This window comes from Carassius carassius, chromosome 19 (genome assembly GCF_963082965.1).
Source record: "Carassius carassius chromosome 19, fCarCar2.1, whole genome shotgun sequence".
Lineage (NCBI taxonomy): Eukaryota > Metazoa > Chordata > Actinopteri > Cypriniformes > Cyprinidae > Carassius > Carassius carassius.
This window is the reverse complement of record NC_081773.1, coordinates 31,740,748-31,760,492: the sequence shown is the minus strand read 5'-3', so window position 1 is coordinate 31,760,492 and position 19,745 is coordinate 31,740,748. Positions and strand designations below refer to the sequence as shown.

Sequence of the window (19,745 nt, the reverse complement as noted above, 5' to 3'; positions counted from 1 at the left end):
CCTACTATGAACTGCTTTCCAAAAACCTGAGCATGCTTCTGTTACTGTACACATATCTGCTAGAAAGTATTAATAAGTCAGTGGCACAAAATGGCGATGACTGTGTTATTTCACAGTGGATGTGTTCCGATTTCGTGCTATTGAATAAGCAGGTTTAAGGTCAGCTGCTCATTTTTCCATTGTGGGTCACAAAGTGCAAAACTCTCCCCTCCCCCCATTCTCCACGGCAGTGTTCCAATACCTAGAGAACGCCCTTCACAGACAGCATGGAGGAGTCTTTATTCAAAAGATGAAACAGTGAGGAAAAACTTCATTTTGATTTAGTTCAAAATTGCTAAATCATTTTATAGTCATAAAACTGTATATTTTTTGACTTCTTTTAATTATTTTTTTAATTTGTGCATGGATTATACATGTATAAACAAGTGTGATGGTAGTTTACTAAATTATCAGATGCACTATTTTCACCAGCTGGGAAATAAAACAGGTGAAAAAAACTGCTTTACTTTGTGGAGTAATATATATATGTATATATATGTGTGTGTGTGTGTGTGTGTGTGTGTGTGTGTGTGTGTGTATATATATATATATATATATATATATATATATACACACACACACATATATCGCCATATATATATATATATATATATATATATATATATATATATATATATATATATATATATATATATATACATACATATATATATATATATATACATACATACATATATATATATATATATATATATATATGTATAGAATTTTAATGACATTTTATATAAAAATGTCTAACAAAAGGTTTACTATTTAACATTTAAAATATTATTAAGAATTTTAATTCACTTTTTTTACAAAAAGACATACTATTTAAAATTTACAGTATGCTTTTCAATTTTAATTTAATAGTGCTTAAAAATACTTATGCGTATAAAATAAAAATATGTAATTTTTAAATATGCAATATAAAAAAGTAATAATCACATTTTTTATTAAATTTTTGAAAAATCTTACTATTTAAACATTTAAAATAAATGTAATTGGCATTTTTAATTAGGTTTTGTATATATGAAAAATTCTTAGTCTATATATATATATATATATATATATATAACATAATTGTGTTTAAAATCTCTCTTGTTTAAAATTAAAATGTATACATTAAATTAAATTTTCACTAAAATGTTTTGCTATTTAATGTGTGTAGAAACATTCTGCAGGAGTAGTAAGAGTAGTATGCTTGTAGTGTAGTAGCCTAGTTAGGGCGCGCACTAGTTTTGAGAACACGCCAGTCTCTCTGCTATAGTAAGTGCGTGCCCGCTGCTGCTGTCTTCCGACGCTCCATTTCTGTGAGAAACACAGGAAACTTGACTAAAAACACACAGGTCTCGCACTTAAACGTTAACTTTGGCAGATGAAACCTCGCTTGTTGTTTCTCGTCGATCTTTTCCCGGACTACCGCCGATAACGAGCCGAGTGCTGAGGGGAAATCCGACCGAGGATGGGCGCAGAGTCGCGGTTCGCACACTGAAGTTGGAGGATAATTTCCCGGTGCAAGTGAAAGAGAAGCGGCCGTTTGATTCTTGACGGTAAGAAGAAGCGATATCTCGCTCTTGTAAACTTTTCCCGTGTGGATTATTCTCCTGAAGTGTTTGGAAATCTTTGTGTGGAGAAACTCGTGTTTGAATGAACTTTTTAACGCCGCTAAAGTCTTATTTCCGCGGTGTTTTGTGTTAGTTGAGCCCCTCAGAGAGTGTTATTCACTGATCTACCCTCGATAGTGCTCTTTTCTGCCTGTTTTAGTGATAAAACACGCTTAAAGAAGCCGTTAGCTCGAGCGGCGCGTGCTGAGGTGGGGGAGGGGCGACCCGCCCTCACTAGTGTACACTAAATAGTTCACTTCTCACACAACTTCTGTCACTTTACTAAGAAACACACATTCACTAAAACAGACGCCTAGTCACCTTTTGAGTCGTATTCTCAAATATAGAAAGTACACAAAAATGTTAAAAGTTGATTAACTGTAGTATAGTTATAATCTCTATACTGTATATGAACTCTCTATATGAACTGAATAATATTCATGCACACTTATAAATAACACATATACATACATACATACTTTTTTCTACTTGAGTACATTTTAAAGTTTAAAGTACTTTTTAACTTAAGTATTTTTTGGCGAGATACTTTGACTTGTAATTGATCATTTTCACTGAGTGTCTGTACTTTTACTTGAGTATAATTTTTGAGTCCTTTTTACACCTCTGCTTAAAACCAAAACAAAACCCTGTTCTTTTCTTATGACAACTTTGATGAACTTCTGATCCACTTCAAATGTTGACTACTGTGGACAAACTAACTCTAAACAACTAATAGTCTACTATCAGGAAATTAAAATGTTTTTTAGTGGGTGGAAATTGTGCTCAGAATTTATGTCATGAAACTAATGACAAAATGAAAATAAAAACCGAAACACTGGAAATATTTACCTGAGCATTTAGAGTCCTTTTTTTCTGTAAAAATGGCTTAGTTTGTATTTTTAGGCAAAGTATTGTTTCTCTTTTTGCTTCGTCTTTTTAAATTTTTTTTTTTGAGGGGTGAAATATGTTCTTGAATTGCTCTGAACTTAAAGTGTTAGTTTACTCAAAATATACGTTTTTTTTATCATTTACTCATTTTATTTGATGCCGCACCTACTTCTGTTTTCCAGACGATGAATTACAATAGAAATTTATTATAATAATTATTCTTTCGCAGAGTTAACAATCAGTCCGTCTTGACTAGTTTTGACGAATGATGATATCTGGATAGTTGAGTGGCTGATAAAATACTTCTCCATATTCATCCATCATTTTATTCCACTGAGCTCATCGCAGTGCATTATGGGATTGCATTGTCTGCAAAAGACGCATGCAGTTCTTCCCTATGTAGAGCCGTATGATTTCTGCAGTGCACAAACCGTGGACGCAATCGAATAACGCAACATTTTGTTTCCCAAAAAATAAAAGAAATTGTTATTTTTTTTAAAAATATATATTAAAGATTAAGTGAATTGTTAATGATTTATGCCATTTAATTACCTCTGTTTTTAAAATAAAAAAGTTTATTTTTTGTAATCCATAAATCTAGAAAAATTAAAACTAATGACTTGTTAAAAAGGTGTTTAAATTGTACAAGTTTCATGTATTTAATTGATTAGACATGGTTTTTGATTATTCATATTAAACTAAATCATTAAAATGAAATCCAGGGAAAAAAATATTTTGGAAAAAAATTAAACAGAATTTAGAAAAATTATTATTATTAAATATTTATTATATTATTTTATGAAATTTTATATGACCCTAAACATTTAGTTTGTCAAAATTGTATTAAATAGTTTCTAAATTGTATGATTTCAATTAATTAGACATGCTTTTTTTATTACTATAATTTAATTTAACCCTTAAAAAATGGTAAATAATAAAAATAAATAAAAAAACAAACTGGAAAAATCATAGCAGAAAAGCAGATTTTGTGAAAATAAAAATATAAACCCAAAATGTGCTGAGAGAGTAAGACTTCCAATGTTGTTATAAGTATATAGCTAAGCTAAGAGTGTCCACCTCAGGGATCAATAATGAAGGAATCGTTCTGATCCTAATGTCTGATCTCCATTCATCCTCATACAGGGAGCACATCCACTCCCACGCTACAGCTTCTCTCACTCTTATAAATAGCTTCAGATCTGCAGAGTTGTAAATCATTACGAGTCGTCTGAGTTAATGGGTAATAGGATTGAAGAGAGAGAGTTTTCTCCAGGATTCGAGCAAAGCCTTCGCTGTTCACTGCTAATCCAGATCTGTCTGAAAGCGAGAGATGACCTACTTCTGAGACGGAGAGCTCCTCGTGTCTCATTTCTGATCAAACTCATGAAGATGCAATGATTGTGCTGTTCTGTGTCTGTGTGATCTGTTGATGTGATCGCTGTGCTGGCGATATACAGTCAAAACCTAAATGCATTCTTCATTTTGACTTTTTTTTTGATCCACTTCAAATGTTGACTGCTGTAAACAGCTGCACTGATGATTTTTTTTAAATAAATAAGCAATAACGCCTTAAATTGCTCATAAGTTGCAGTGAAGACATTTATAATGTTACAAAAGATATCTATATTTAAATAAATGCTGTTCTTTTGATCTTTCAATGCATCTGTGAATCCTGAAAAATAAAATGCATTACAGTTTCCACAGAAATATTGTGCAGCACAACTGTGTTCAACACTGATAATACTCAGAAATGTTTCTCGAGCAGTAAATCATCATATTTTCATGATTTCTGAAGATCATGTGACTCTGAAGACTGGAGGAATGATGCTGAAAATACAGCTTTACCATCACAGGAATAAATTACACTTTAACACAGATTCACACAGAAAACAGCTGTTTAAAATTACAAAATATTAATTTTTTTTACATTATTTTTGATCAAATTAATGCAGCCCTGGTGAGCAGAAGAGACTTACTTTTGCTCGTACTGTAATATAAGTGTGTGTTTGGCTGTATTTTGTGGCTCTCGGGCAGCATTGTTGTTTTTTCAGACATCGTTAAGGTTTATATCCTCGTTAATCTCACTGCAGATGAATGCAGCTCGTCTTTGCTCAGATCAGATGCTGTTTGTTGAGTTTAATCAATTCAATATTGACGTTAAATGGTTTTGTGTGAAAAGATCTGCCTTTGGGCGCAGTTGTGTAATTGTCTGTAATTTACAAGTGTTACAATAATTAGGTCTGTCACGATTACTAATAAATGATCTGATTGCAGTTATTCGATTGCATCTATTCAAGAGAACCGCAATAATTGTGCATCTTAAATATCGCAGTCTGGTGACCCAAAATAAGGGAAATTTAAGCACTTAAATGTGCACTAGTGAAGTATGCATAAAAAAAAACAAGAATCACTAATTATAAATTGTTCAAAAAAGTAATTTTTTATTTAATAGGTAAATTTATTATAAATATATTTAGGGTATAACAGTAAGTCATGTGTTTTTTTTTTATCATATGCAATTCCAAGTTTAAAATTAATTAATTGCAATTATTTGTATGGCATTCAGTCATGAATGCAAAGTTTGTGATTGTGACCGCTCTAACAAAAATAGATTGCATGCTTATCTTTCAATGAAAATGATCATTTTACTTCAAAATTGTATTTTTATTTTATTTATTTATTTTACTTGACAACCATACATGACATTTATGAGCTATATTAGTTGTATATTACACTTATGAACTAAAGAATTGTTATTATGCATTGATGCATTATCATATTTTTTTGGCCAACATTTTATTAAAGCAAAACATTTTGAGAGGCTCCTGCAATGGTTTCCTGCAGTTAAAAGGGATTTAATTCAAGTTACATTGATTTATTTAGTGCTTTATACAATCTACATTTGATTCAGAGCAGCTTTAAACAAGAAAATAGTGATTCAGTGATGCAAACCAATTCAGTTTTGCTGTGAAGCAGCTCTGGAAGGACAATAACAAACAGTCATTATTTTATTTAATGCAATATTTCTGCTCTATTAGACTTTGTCCAGTTTTAAAAGCAGTGATCTGGTGAATCTTCAGCAGAAGTAGATCATCACACATAGATGGCATCGTCTCAGTTTTGCGTGTTTATTAGTCTCATGCGACCGCAGGAAATGACTGCGACCGGCGTGTTTTTACGCCGCGCAGGAGAAAATGGCTGCTGTTTGCAGATCCTGAGGAGACCAGCCAGGAGAAAATGAGGCTGTGCAGCCTGGCGTGCATCTCTCGTCTCACTCTTCCTGCTTCACACATTAATCACTCCTGCGGTTACTTCTGGCTACACGCTTGTGACAATTCAATCCTTCCTTTACATATTAACCCAGTTTGTGTTCATTCAACAGGATTGTTGTTAATATCCTTTTTAAGACCGGCTGACGTTACCGGTTTCACTACTTCTGTAGTCTACATCAATTATTTTTTAATCTCTTGGTTTGGTAGCAGGGTTATTATAGATTACTGAGAAAAAAACCATAAAAAAAAAAAAGTTACTTGAAAAAGTAATAATAAAAAAAACATTAAAACTGATTTTATTTCAGGTAGTTGCTAAGGCAACATTTCTCATGTAATAAAATAACCTGAAAAAAAAATAAAAAAACTTTGTATAGACAAATAAATAAATAAAAATAGAAAAGAAAAATGACATACACTCAACGAAATGACATTCATAAAATTAAATTGAAATTTAAAATATAAAAATAGAAAGTAATTATATTAGTAAAAGCAATAATAATATTGTGGCCCCAGGTAAAAAAAAGGAATATTCATATTTATTCACATGCTAATTAAGATGTATTATTATTAAAGATAAAAGGTAGGGCTGGACGTTTATGGTCTAAAATCAAAACCTCCATAAATTGAACATTTTGCCTCGATTACGATTATTGAACGATTATTTTGTTTTTGGTTTTGTTTTTTTGCCCTCATAGTTCACTGACAAGGTTTGCACTGTAAATATGATTGACTATCAGCAGTTATTTTATCTATGTTCGTAACATTTCTTACTAGGGTTGGGTATCGTTTGAATTTTATCGATTCCGATTCTTATCGATTCCTAGTTTCGATTCCAATAAGATAAAAAAAAATTTGTCAAACATTTAGATGTCAAACATTTTTACAAAGCATTCTGTTGCAGCTGAATAACATGAGCAAAAATCAGCAGCCTACAAAACACTGCAAGAGGAATTTTGCCTGTGATTAAAAAAAAAATACCATAGCAAAAACAACTAGATTAATATAAATGTCAAATATTAAAGTGTCAATTAGCAATATCGTAAATAAATACAACTAAACTAAATTTCAGGTACAGAAACTGTAATTAAAAGTTTGTGCTTCATGTGCGCTGCACACAAACATGCTATAATAAGTTTTGAGATTCTAAGCTACTTTAGTAATAAATCACAGGACAGCGCTGACAACTAGTTTGTGTTCCTCTGTACGCGCGATCTTCACATCTACTGTTTATATGAGTGTTCGTACCACAATGCAGCTGCGCGAACATGGCAGCTCGATATAATAATACAAATCCGACCGTCTAATCGCTTGAATGTCCAAACCATAAAACAAATACAACTGACAAAGTTTAGTGAAGATGCGAGGCTCACCGCGCGATCACTATGTGTTGAACCGTGTTCACCTCCGTGTTTTGCTTTGATGCCACTGACTGGACGGGGCAGAGTCATGTGGCTACACACGCGCTAGTATGCTTTTAAGGGGGAAGTGTTAACAGGATTAAAAAAACAAAATAACCGACATGGGGAAATTACGTCGGTTAGAGGTTATGAATTTCGGTTTTGATTATTTTTCGATTAATCGTCCAGTCCTACGTGTGACAACACCTATAATACCGATATCACACGGCATAAACAATAATGTAAAATAATAAAGAAGAAAAAAACGGTTTAAATAAAATAAAAATCAGCAATTACTGTGGAACCAAATAAATGTTCAATGTCACTTAGATTAATGGCAGAAGAATTTTTTTTTACACAGATTCAGAAAGTGAAAAAGAACTATAAAGACCCATAGCTATCACTTAACAATAAGATCTCATTAGTTAACCATTAAATGAGAAAAAGCTACATTTGCTACAGAAGTTATTAATCTTTTGTTAAAATAAAAAATACAAGTCTTAATTCATGTTAAGCTCATTAAATATTACATTCGATTTTAACAATGTGTTATTAAATGATCATTGAATGTTCAGAAGAATGTTTCATTAGTAGTTTAACTAACGAATTCACTAATGTGAATGAACAATAAAGAATCAAAACACTTTCAAACTAAATCTAGGGCATGTTGTAGTCCACAAATCTGAATGGCTATTTAAATCTACTTAAATATGTTTTATAAAGTAGTGCGGCTGCTGTATTTATGGGGTTTCCAGAGCAAAGGCTGCATTGTCTGGAGTTTAGCGCCATCTGCTGTCAGAGAGTGAATGTGCTTTCATTCAGCGCTTCTCTCTCGTGTTCTTCATGTGCTTCTCATGCGTGATTGTTTACATCAGAGCGTACACGCTTTCGCTAGACACGAAAACATGTCTAGTCCATAGGTTTATTTACTGTAGTGTATCATGGAGCTGTGGGTTATTCCCTGTAATCTGAATCTGCTTTGTTCACAATTTTGATTTATTTTTCATAAAATGTGGATTTTTTTATTATTGTATTTTATTCTTGATGGTTAGCCATGATGGGGTGTCTGATCTGATGAGTGCATTAGCTGTAGTTCAGCAGGGCCCTGAGAAGTGTGCTCTTGTGTTATATACAGAGACTGTATGAGTGTTAACACTCATGTCTTACCTGCTGATTTCTGTCAGTTAATGAACTCCGTCTCTGCTGAGTCCAGCTGAAGAATTTCATATTGCCTTTAAATGAGACCAGTTTGTTTAGTGATGCGTGTCAGACAGTGATATTTTAGGAGCACTCATTATGACGCATCAGTTTTTTTTTTACATTTAGTTTTTAAGTTTATTAAATAGGGTTTTATTAATTTTGTTGTCAATTTTATTAGTTTTTGTATTTTATAATAGTTTTATTTCTAGTTATTTTAGTCCAAGTTATACTCCAAATTCATGAAATGAGCTATGTATTTCAAAAACATAAAGCATAAATCTAAATCGCTTAAAATAATTTAATAAAGTTAATGTTGTTAAATAAACAGATGAAATTAATAACATTTTAAAGTCAAGAAAACTTGTTATGAGGAGTAAGAATGCTGAAAATGCTTGTATTTAGTTTTGAAATGACCACAAAGTGGAAAAAATATTTAATATATAAAATATTTTTTTTATTAGTATCCAATTTCATTTTCCTTTTTGTTAAGGTTTTATTTATATATATTTTTTTTTTTGGTAAATTGTATTCATTTGATTCATTTGTAGTATTATTCAGCACTAGTTATTTGAATTTTTATACAAATCTATTTATTACAAATTATAAAAAATATATATTTTATAATATAGCCTAGTTAAAATGACCACAAACAAGTGGAAAAAGTTGTTGTTTTTTCTTCCCAGTTTAATTTTCCTTTTAGTTAAGATTTAAACATTTGTTTTTTTGTAAATTGCATTATTTGATTCATTTTTAGTATTTTTTTAGTAGTATCTTTTAGTAAAAAAAAATATTTTTATATAATATAGCTTTAGTTTTTACTCATTTCTGTTTTTATTTTAGTAGGCCTACTTGAAGAAAAAAGTTTTTTTATTTTTATAAATTTATGAATGTATTTAATATTTAATGCCACGGTGCCAGACCTCTACAGTCTCCTAATAATATCAGCATGTGATCTCCAGAAGTCAGATATTAAATGAGTGTTGTGTGTCCCTCAGGGGCCGATCGTGAGCTCCAGCGTCGCTCATCCTCCGAGGACGAGAGAAGATGAGCATTACCAGCGATGAAGTCAACTTTCTGGTCTACAGATACCTGCAGGAGTCAGGTAAACCTGGAGCTGATGTAAACCGGCTCTGAGACGAGCTCACATCACGAGTGTGTGTTGATGAAAGCCTCTGCTCTGCAGGTTTCTCTCACTCTGCGTTCACGTTCGGCATGGAGAGCCACATCAGTCAGTCGAACATCAACGGGGCTCTGGTGCCTCCTGCTGCCCTCATCTCCATCCTGCAGAAGGGCCTTCAGTACGTGGAGGCCGAGATCAGCATCAACGAGGTCAACTTCTTCTGCATCATCACGTCCTTCTGCGTCTGTGCACAAATAACTTAACCTTGCTGGAAATAATAATAAATTAGTGCTGTCAAACCATTCAAAACAGTAGTTTTTGAACAGTAATATTTAATCGCAAATGATTAATCGCATCCAAAATACGTTTCTGTTTACATTGTGTGTGCGCTGTGTATATTTATTATGTATATAAATGCACACACACACACCTGTATATTTAAAAGAAATGTATGTTTTGTAAATGTATGACACACTGTGTGTGTGTATTTATAAATATACACTACACATGCGTATATTATGTAAACAAAAACTGATTTTGGAAGCGATTAATTGTTCGACAGGACTAAATTAAATATATTCACAAGTAAACTAAGGATTTTATTGCTGACTCGGTCTAGCCACTTTTTCAGATATAATTACTTTTTCTCGAACAAGAATTTCTCTATTCATGAAGAAAAAATAAACAATTTAGCTGTTATGGCAATATTAGAAAGTGTGTATAAACAAGTGTTTGTTTGTTGTTTTTAATATTATCATTGCGATGTTATAATAGTTGTATTAATATAAAAAAAAATCTGTTCACTTTAGATTTTGTTAATTGTTTTTTTTTTTTAAATACTTAAGTATTATAAAAGTTATTAGATTAAATCATGAATTATTATATTATTATTAGCATCATTATTATTCATTCTGTTATTCTATTATTCATAATGTTAAAAATATATATTTTTGGTTTTGATTGTTTCAGTATCAAGTTAAACTAAATGTAAATGAGAGATGTTTCCTTGGCAGCTAGCTGAAATAATACAAGCTATTCAACTTTTATTATTTTATTTATATTTTAGTTTAGTTTAACCTTTTATTTATTTAAAGTAACTTTTTTATGGTTTTAGTTTAATATAGTAACCCTGGTCTGAAATTTTGAATTTACATTGATATAAAAATAAATAAATAAATAAACGTTTGATCCAAAGGCTTAAATGCATTGAAACGATCATTTCATTTTTAAAACATGTCAAAACATAAACTTTTAATAAATTATAATTAATAAAATAATTTAATACAGTTAATAAAATGGTGATACATTAATAACAATTTAATTTTAATTTAATATAAGTTTAATTCAACTTTATTTCAAGAAAAAAAAAAACTCCAAAAACTTTAAAACATAAAAACAATTAATAAAATAATTTAATGCAGTTAATAAAATGTTGATAAACATAAAAATAATAACATTTTCAAGTCATGGAAATTTTTATAATGAAAATATATTTTTCTAGTTCTGCCGAGTGCCAAGTATAAATGCTGAGAAATTGGCATTTGTATGTTTTATTTGATCTTGAAATGACCAGAAAGGAATGTAATGTGGTAAATCCATGGTCTGGTTGACATGTTGGTCTTGTGTCAGTGTGGTGTGTGTCTGATGGTGGTGTTGTGTGTGATGTTTCAGGATGGCACTGTGTTTGACGGCCGGCCGATAGAGTCTCTGTCTCTCGTCGATGCCGTGATGCCAGACGTGGTTCACACCAGACAGCAGGCCTTCAGAGACAAACTGGCCGAGCAACAGAAAGCCATCAGCTCCAGCGCCGCTCAGTCCCACACCAACAACAACAACAATGGAGAAACAGCGCTCAACGGAGAGGAGAACGGCACACATGCGCTCCGTGAGTCATTATCTGACTCGGAGACATCTCTCCTAATAAAGGCATTGTCCAGAGTCAGAAGTGTGTGTAACAGTGCAGTCACGTGATATTGAGCTGCTTCTCTCTCAGATAATCATGTGGAGGTGATGGAGGTGGACGGCGAGGTCCAGATTCCCGCCACAGTGTTGAGGGGTCACGAGTCCGAGGTCTTCATCTGCGCCTGGAACCCCGTCACTGACCTCTTAGCCTCGGGGTGAGTCCCTCTGACCTCTGACCTCAAGGGGCGGAGCTGAAGGGTTTCTAATGCTGGGATGAGTTCGAACGACTCTCAACTGCAGCATTGCTTCAAATGCTTTTATAAAACTACAGGACAGATAATTAATTATTTAAATTAATAATATAGTAGTTTTATTAATGATGTTATATTTTTTTCAAAACCAGACATAAGGGTCGATTTTATTTTTTCCGACATTTTAATTTAATTTAATCTGAAAGCTGAATAAATAATCTTTCATTGATGTATGGTTTGTTAGGATCAGACAATGTTTGTCAGAGATACAACTATTTGATCATCTGGAATCTGAGGGAGCAAAAAAATCTAAATACTTAGAAAATCATCTTTAAAGTTGTTAGCAATGTGTATTACTAATCAAAAAATACATTTTGAGATATTTACAGTAGGAAATTTACAAAATATCTTCATGGAACATGATATTTAGTTAATATTCTTAAAGGGAACCCCGATTATTAAGACACATAGGCCTAAATATGCTACAATTGCTCTCTCCTACAAAATACATAGTTATAAATACATAAAATATTTTCGTTATTTAAAAAATCCTCAAAGTGGTTTACAGAATTTGAGCTACGAAGGCAGCCATTATTTTTGCGCGCGCAGTGCATTCTGGGTCGATGACGTGTATTGGTTGCGTTCAGAGCGGTTCAGAGCAGAGAGAGGTGAGCTAATGGCGCTGTAAACTGTAGCTACATCCTAAACGTTAATATAATGCCACATTGTGCAGCGTTTGGTTGCAATTTCCAATCCAAAGGAAATAAGGGGAGTGATGTAAGCCTCCACTGCTTTCCAAATGAGAAAAAAATATGAAAAGAGTGGGAAGTTGCTTGTGGACGAGTACAACTCCCTAAAGACCCACGGCTGTGTTCCCGCCACTTCAGCCCTGATGCATTTGAGGCATTTAGTCGGCTAAAAGAGTTCACAGGTGCAGCTGGTTACAAGCGTAGGCTGAAACCAAATGCCGTGCCTTCAATTTTCCCCCACAAGGAGCCTAAACGTCCGCGCTTAGCGAGTGAAAGCCGCGCTAACAAGCGTCAAAGGCAAGAGACTCTGGACACTCTCCTGCTAAGATGTAAACAACCCGCTCCTTTCGTCGCGGAAGACGAATCATCGGACACTACGCCGATCATGGAGGTAACCGACAATCCACCAGATGCTGTTAATAAATTTGTAACTGTAGGCCTACAGTGTTCTCCAATTATGACCGATGCAGCAACGCAGACGGATGTTTACAATTCGGATGCAGCGGTACAGTGGTCAGCTGATGTGGACTACTCGGTAAAAAAGGACCATACTTACACAGGTAAATATGAAATTGAGTTGGGCAAACTCTCTGATAATCTTCAGGCCTATCGTCTTCTGCGCTATTCTCCTGATTTAAGCCTACGGTGAGCTCGGGTTCAAACTGAAAAGGCTGAACGGCAGACGTGTTCATCTCGCTAGTCGCTACTGTCGAAACTCAGCTAGCTAGCCGCTACTGCTGCAATCCTGACAGTAAGCAACCTTTACACGTCACTACCCAGAATGCATTGAGACGTAAATAACTATGGCGGCCTACGAGTGAACGGATTTTCGTCTTTTTTTAATAAAAATAAAACCATTTGAAGTGTTTTTGTGTCACCTTTTTATAGCTGACGCCTACGTTAATCTTATAAGGCCAACATGCCGCACAAGTCGGGGTTCCTTTTAAATCAAGAAGGATTTTCTAGACAAGTAAAAAATATAGTCTTGTTTTCAGGAAAAAAAACTAAATTAAATGAAGTAGAAGGTAAGCAAAATAATCTTAAGAAAAGCATTTTTTTGTAGTATTAGTGCTCCTGGGTCACATATACTATTTTTGATTTAATATTTTATATATTTGTATGTATTTTTAATATTGTACTATTTTATTTAAAAGCAGCATTTAAAGTGCATTCTTTAAAAGTATCAATACAAATGAATTCAATGGCAAAAATACAAATGTGTTTATTTTATTGTACTGTATATTTGTGTGTGTGTTTATGCAAAAATGAATGCATATTTAATGAGATCTGAAAATGAACGTTAAACTAAAATAACTTGTGATACAGAAAAGTAATCAATCAGCCGGGGAAGTATTGTGAAGTCTGGGAGTTATATTTACACATCCTCGTGTGTCTTGCTTGAGAAAGAGTATTGTATTCTCTGTGTTGCTCCTGTGGCAGCTCTGGAGACTCGACGGCACGCATATGGAACCTGATTGAGAACAGCAGCGGCGGCTCGACTCAGCTGGTCCTGCGGCACTGCATCCGAGAGGGAGGTCAGGACGTGCCCAGCAACAAGGACGTGACCTCGCTCGACTGGAACGTGAGTCAGCGCTAATCATTTAGCCGCAAGACGCTAAACATGATTTAAAACCAGGAGGGCTTTCAAAAATGTTTTCAAAAAAATCGAATTTCAAATATGCGTTAAATTTAAAATTAAAATCCACGTTTGAATGCAAAAACTTTTTTTCTACACATTTTCTCACAAGAGAGTTGCATGTTAAGAAAGCCAAAAAAAACACGTCTCAAATTTTAAGACGGTTTTTCCCGTTTTTTTTTTTTTTTGTGATGCTGTTTTGTTTCTGTTCATTTTACTCTCCTCTGGATATAATTCTAATGAAAGACATGCTTTCACATCACAGTTCATAATGTTCCTCCAAATGGTTTTTGTTTTTAGAGTGATGGCACTCTATTAGCAACCGGATCTTATGATGGGTTTGCAAGAATTTGGACGAAAGATGGTAAGTCGAGTGATTTCTTGACACTGAGCGCTAATCGGACTCTGTGAGTACGTGTCTTATTTAAACCAGCTTGTTTTAACCTGTTAACCAGGTAATCTCAGCAGCACACTCGGACAGCATAAAGGACCCATATTTGCACTCAAGTGGAACAAGAAAGGCAACAGCATCCTGAGCGCTGGAGTCGATAAGGTCAGTATCTACAGCTGAGGTCAGAGTTTACACCCCCTGTCAGAGTCCGCTAAATCTTCATTATTGTACCAAAATAAGAAGAATAAGAAGAATCATACACAATGCATGTTATTGTTTATTTAGTACTGATCGGAGTAGGATATTTCACATAAAAGATGTTTATAAAGTCCACTAAAGAGAAAACATACCTGTTCTGATTGTTAATACTGTGTTAGCTGAATGTTTTTTGTTTTTGTTGTTTAGTGATAGTCTTTTTCTGAACAGTTAAACTTCCTGCTGTTCTTCAGAAAAATCCTTCAGCTCAGACTAATTCTTTGGTTTTCCAGCATTTCTGTGTTTTTGAACCCTTTCCAACAATAACTGTATGATTCTGAGAAGCTTCTTTTCACACTGAAGACAACTGAGGACTCAAACACAACTATTACAGAAGGTTGAAACTTTCACTGATGCACTAAAACATAAAACCATGCATTAAGAGCCGGGGCGTGAAAACTTTTGACCAAATTATGGTGTATGCTTTTTTCTTATTTTGCCTAAATATCATATTTTTTTTAATTTAGTACTGCCCTTCAGAGGCTACTGAAGTTGGTTACATGTTTCCCAGAAGACCACATAAGTTAAATTTACCCTGATCTTCAAATTTCAAAAGTTTTCACCCCCTGGCTCTTAATGCATGGTATTTTCTTCCGGAGCATCAGTTTTGAAATCAATAAAAACTTGCATTGTATTCATGTTGTACATTTGATCAGTTCATGCAGTCGCAGGGAATCCAACCTGTGATCTGTGCATTACAAGATCCATGTTTGAACTATTTGAGCTGTGTAATGCATTCAGAGGAAGAGAATTATTACTTGACTTTTTCTGTAATCATTCATTTATTTCTTTGGTTTCTCATCCTGTTTTAGACGACAATCATTTGGGACGCTCAAACAGGTGAAGCCAAGCAGCAGTTTCCATTTCATTCAGGTGAGTTTACACCCTACAGCAGTTCATAAAAGAAAGTATTCATGAAAATACACCAATGTCAGATCTGATATTTGTTTTCAGATTTATAAAGCCGTGTTGCACATTTGAAATTTACTTTATTTTTTCCCAGATAAAATTTTTCCCTCCAAATTCAGTTTTTTTTTCCATTGTAATTTTTATTTTTATTATGATTTAATGGTTAAATTTAATTTTAATAATTAAAAGCATGTTTAATTAATTGAAATGGTGAAACAAAGGGATTTATGATTTAATACAAAATAAACAATGGTAATTAAATGAAGGCATGCAACAATAACAATATAATTACTCTTTAACACTTCCTTTAACTCTGTAGCAAACAAAGAGCAAACACTGAAGGAAATGCGACGCTAGTTGAATCCAATGAAAGGTTGATGTGTGTTGATTATTAACCCTCGCAGCTCCGGCGCTGGACGTGGACTGGCAGAACAACAGCACCTTCGCCTCCTGCAGCACTGACATGTGCATTCATGTGTGCCGCCTGGGAAGTGAGCGTCCGCTCAAGACCTTTCAAGGGCACACGGTGAGCAGCGCACAATAGCTCACGGCTTTCAGGGTTTACTGTTCTCCAGCAGCAGATAAACATGTTTGTTTGCCTGCAGAATGAAGTGAACGCCATTAAATGGGATCCGTCTGGGATGCTGCTGGCGTCCTGCTCGGACGACATGACGCTGAAGGTGGGAATCACGTCCCAATGTTCTTTTAAAGATTTATTTTCAGTTGCAATGGTTCCTCTGATGGGTTAAATGGTTTCATAGCAAATGCATGATGAAGTGTACATTTAAATATGATCAGTTTGTGTTTCTCTCACGGCAGATCTGGAGTATGAAGCAGGATTCATGCGTTCACAATCTTGAAGCACACAATAAAGAGATCTACACCATCAAGTGGAGCCCAACCGGCACCGGGAGCAGCAATCCCAATGCTAACATGCTGCTAGCCAGGTAACATCCCGCCCCCCCGCTGACCTGGAGCAAGACTGATAACGGTCCAATAAACAAACAAACTCATTCAAAAATTATGAATGGAAAAAAATAAGTAAGTGACATTAACTTGGATATACATTTAAAAGTGATTACAATTAATTGCATTAAAATTAAATTAATAAAAATAAAAAAAACTAGAAATTAAATAATAAATTTTAAAGCAAGATTTAAATGAAGTAAATACATGAATAAAACTGAAAAAATAAATAACATAAAATAAAAAAATAAATGTATTCAATTAGATTAAATTTTTTTTTGACTAAAATAAATTTGATTCAAACAAATAAATTAATAAATAACATTGGATTAAAATGCATTAAATCATTTAAATAAAAAAATGGAGTTTATTATAATAAAAAAAAATAAAAAATACATTGACTATACGGCACATTAGTGTGTAGAAAAAAAAATTATTATACATTTAAAATTAGTATTCTCCAAATAATAACCTAGGTATATTTCTAATAATGTTTCAGACAAGAAACTTCATTGATCCCTTTTTATATTTTAGGACAGCATGAGAATGTGATCATATTTGGGGGTCCATTGGATTTGAAAAATTAAGAAAACCCCAAAACATCAAAAGGGATAAAAGTCTGGAGTGTTTAATAGATTTAAAGCATCTCTGTGATCTCGTCACATGCACGATAAGCCAACGATGCACCGCTGCTTTGTTCCTCAGTGCCTCCTTCGACTCGACGGTGAGATTATGGGATGTGGATCGAGGCGTTTGCATCCACACGCTCACCAAACACCAGGAGCCCGTTTACAGCGTGGCCTTCAGTCCGGACGGGAAGTTCCTGGCCAGCGGCTCCTTCGACAAATGTGTTCACATCTGGGACACGCTGGTCAGTGCAGCAGCAGCAGTGATGATGATGAAGAAGATGATGATGATGATGACGATGTGTGTGTGTGTGTGTGTTCAGAGCGGCGCGCTGGTGAACAGCTACAGAGGAACAGGAGGAATCTTCGAGGTCTGCTGGAACAGTGTGGGAGATAAAGTGGGAGCGAGTGCGTCTGACGGATCGGTGCGTTCATCTTCCTGTCTGAACACTTTGACCCAAATCTCACAAATAGATCAGAGGAAGATCAAGTTATATTTGTCTGAAACCAGATTCAAGGTTTTTAGGATTGTGATTGTCTAATCCCTGTCTTAGGGCTTTAGTTTCAAGGTTATAAAAGGTTCAATTAATTAAAATTAAGATAGTATCATGTGAAATTAGATTAGATTAGATAGAGTTTAGTGTTATTTTATAGACTACAGTAGTTTTTATTATTATTTTTTTTATTTTTATATTTCAGTGTTTATTTTAATTTAAGCTACATTTTTTGTAATTGTTATGTGCTGTTGTAATTTTATTAGTATTAGGTTATGTTGTTTAATTTTTATTTCACGTTTTGTTTTTAGTTTTCAGCTTTATTGTCAATTCATTCATACATGTAGTGCTTCAACTTAATATTCAAGTTTATTTTAGTTTTTTACTTTTAGTTTTTATTTCCATTCAGTAATTTGTGCTTCAACGTATTAATTTCAGTTTTTAATTTGAATTTTCATTTAATTATAATTTTTCATCTTAATATTTAAGATATTTTAGGTTATTTAATTTAATTTATTTTTATTTCACATTTAGTTTGAGTTCAGTTTTAGTTTTTATTTATTTCCAGGTAGTAATTTTAGAGCTTTAACTTGAACTAAATAAAATGTTACATGTTGCCTTGGCTAACTAACTGAAATAATACGTTTTTCATCTAATATTAGGGTTTATTTAAGGTTATTATTTTTTTTATTCAGTTTTATTCATTTATTGCAGGTTCCCTTTCACAGTTCTCCCTCACATATGAATATATTATGGTCATATATAAACATGTTTATTTACATACCTCACTGTATAATGCAACTTCTGTTTATACTTCCTTTGCACCTTATATTATATTAACAGTCATTTACATTTAGCTCGTCTCTGTGGCTTTCTGCTTCATAACTTGCACTATATGTCATAAACCTTAATGTATATACATTTAATTTTTATTTATATACTTTATTTGCACTTTTGGTTCTATGCTAACTGCATTCCATTGGCTCTGTACTTGTACTCTGCACAACAACAAAGTTAAATCTAATTTATTTTTCTGTTAGAAAAAAACTAATTCAGTTAGTTGCATTTTTATTTAGTTTACATCTTTTCATCTAATATTGCATCTAATATAACTGCTAACTGTTAATTTCCAGCTTTATTTCAATGCACAAAAATCTCTTGAACAGTTTTAGTTGGTGATAACAGCTCTGTTTGAACATCGTCTTGTTTCTCCAGGTCTGTGTTCTTGATTTACGGAAGTAGCTGTCGGTGAACCGGATGCAGGATCGTGCAGCTAAAGCCTTCAGCGCGTCTCAGCGGCTGCTGGTGGTGACTGAACGCCTCTCTTCTGTTTCTTCTGGACCCGCAGCTTCACCGGGAACAGACTCCAAATGTTGAAAACCAAATTAGAGGAAGTGTCCACTAGATGGTGATGAGCAGCGCAGTGACTCGGCCGATGAAGTGGACACCAAAGAGCTAGAGACGCTTCATTTGAATGGTTTTATTGGGTGTTTTGGACGCCACTGACATTGATTGGGCCATGTGACCCTTCATAAGTGAAGTCTGACCATAAGAAAACATTTTTAATAGAGAACAAACTTTAAATCAAGACGAGTTTTTCCTTGTAGGAGAACCATAAATAGTTCTGATTGTTTCTTTAAAGAGGAATGAAGACGTCCGCTGCCGAGTACTTGGGAAATATCGTATGATTCTCAGATGTTAAATATACAGGTGTAAAACCTCCCCACTGGATGTACATTTAATGAATGTAAAGATGTAATTGAGCTCGTAACACGCAGATTTTATAAACTGTTTATATGTTTATAAACTAATCTTTTTCCCAAAGTCTTTCATACCTCTTGTGGTGTTGTTTTTTTTTTTCTTCTAATTTTGTGCACATCGCGATAATTACTGAAACTTGAATATATGGAGCCATAAATGTGAAATGCGGACAAAAAATATATTAATCGTGGCCAGATTTGTTTCCTCATTTTAGTTTTCACTCATCGTTTCCATGATTTATTGTACGTTCCCTTATTTTTACTGAATTTAAGCAAAATCGTT

At 33.7% G+C, this 19,745-nt stretch overlaps 1 protein-coding gene across 1 annotated transcript; it reads left to right on the top strand.

Moving 5' to 3' along the window:
• Nucleotides 1-1,279: 1,279 nt before the first annotated feature.
• On the top strand, nucleotides 1,280-19,526 carry tbl1x (transducin beta like 1 X-linked). Its single transcript, XM_059500713.1, has 15 exons — nucleotides 1,280-1,592; nucleotides 9,399-9,505; nucleotides 9,587-9,732; nucleotides 11,195-11,408; nucleotides 11,517-11,640; nucleotides 13,866-14,007; nucleotides 14,362-14,425; nucleotides 14,517-14,614; nucleotides 15,520-15,580; nucleotides 16,021-16,142; nucleotides 16,222-16,296; nucleotides 16,436-16,563; nucleotides 17,288-17,453; nucleotides 17,532-17,633; nucleotides 18,918-19,526. The coding sequence occupies exons 2-15, from the start codon at nucleotides 9,448-9,450 to the stop codon at nucleotides 18,942-18,944; spliced, it is 1,527 nt and encodes a 508-aa protein (XP_059356696.1). The 5' UTR covers nucleotides 1,280-1,592; nucleotides 9,399-9,447; the 3' UTR covers nucleotides 18,945-19,526.
• Nucleotides 19,527-19,745: the final 219 nt, after the last annotated feature.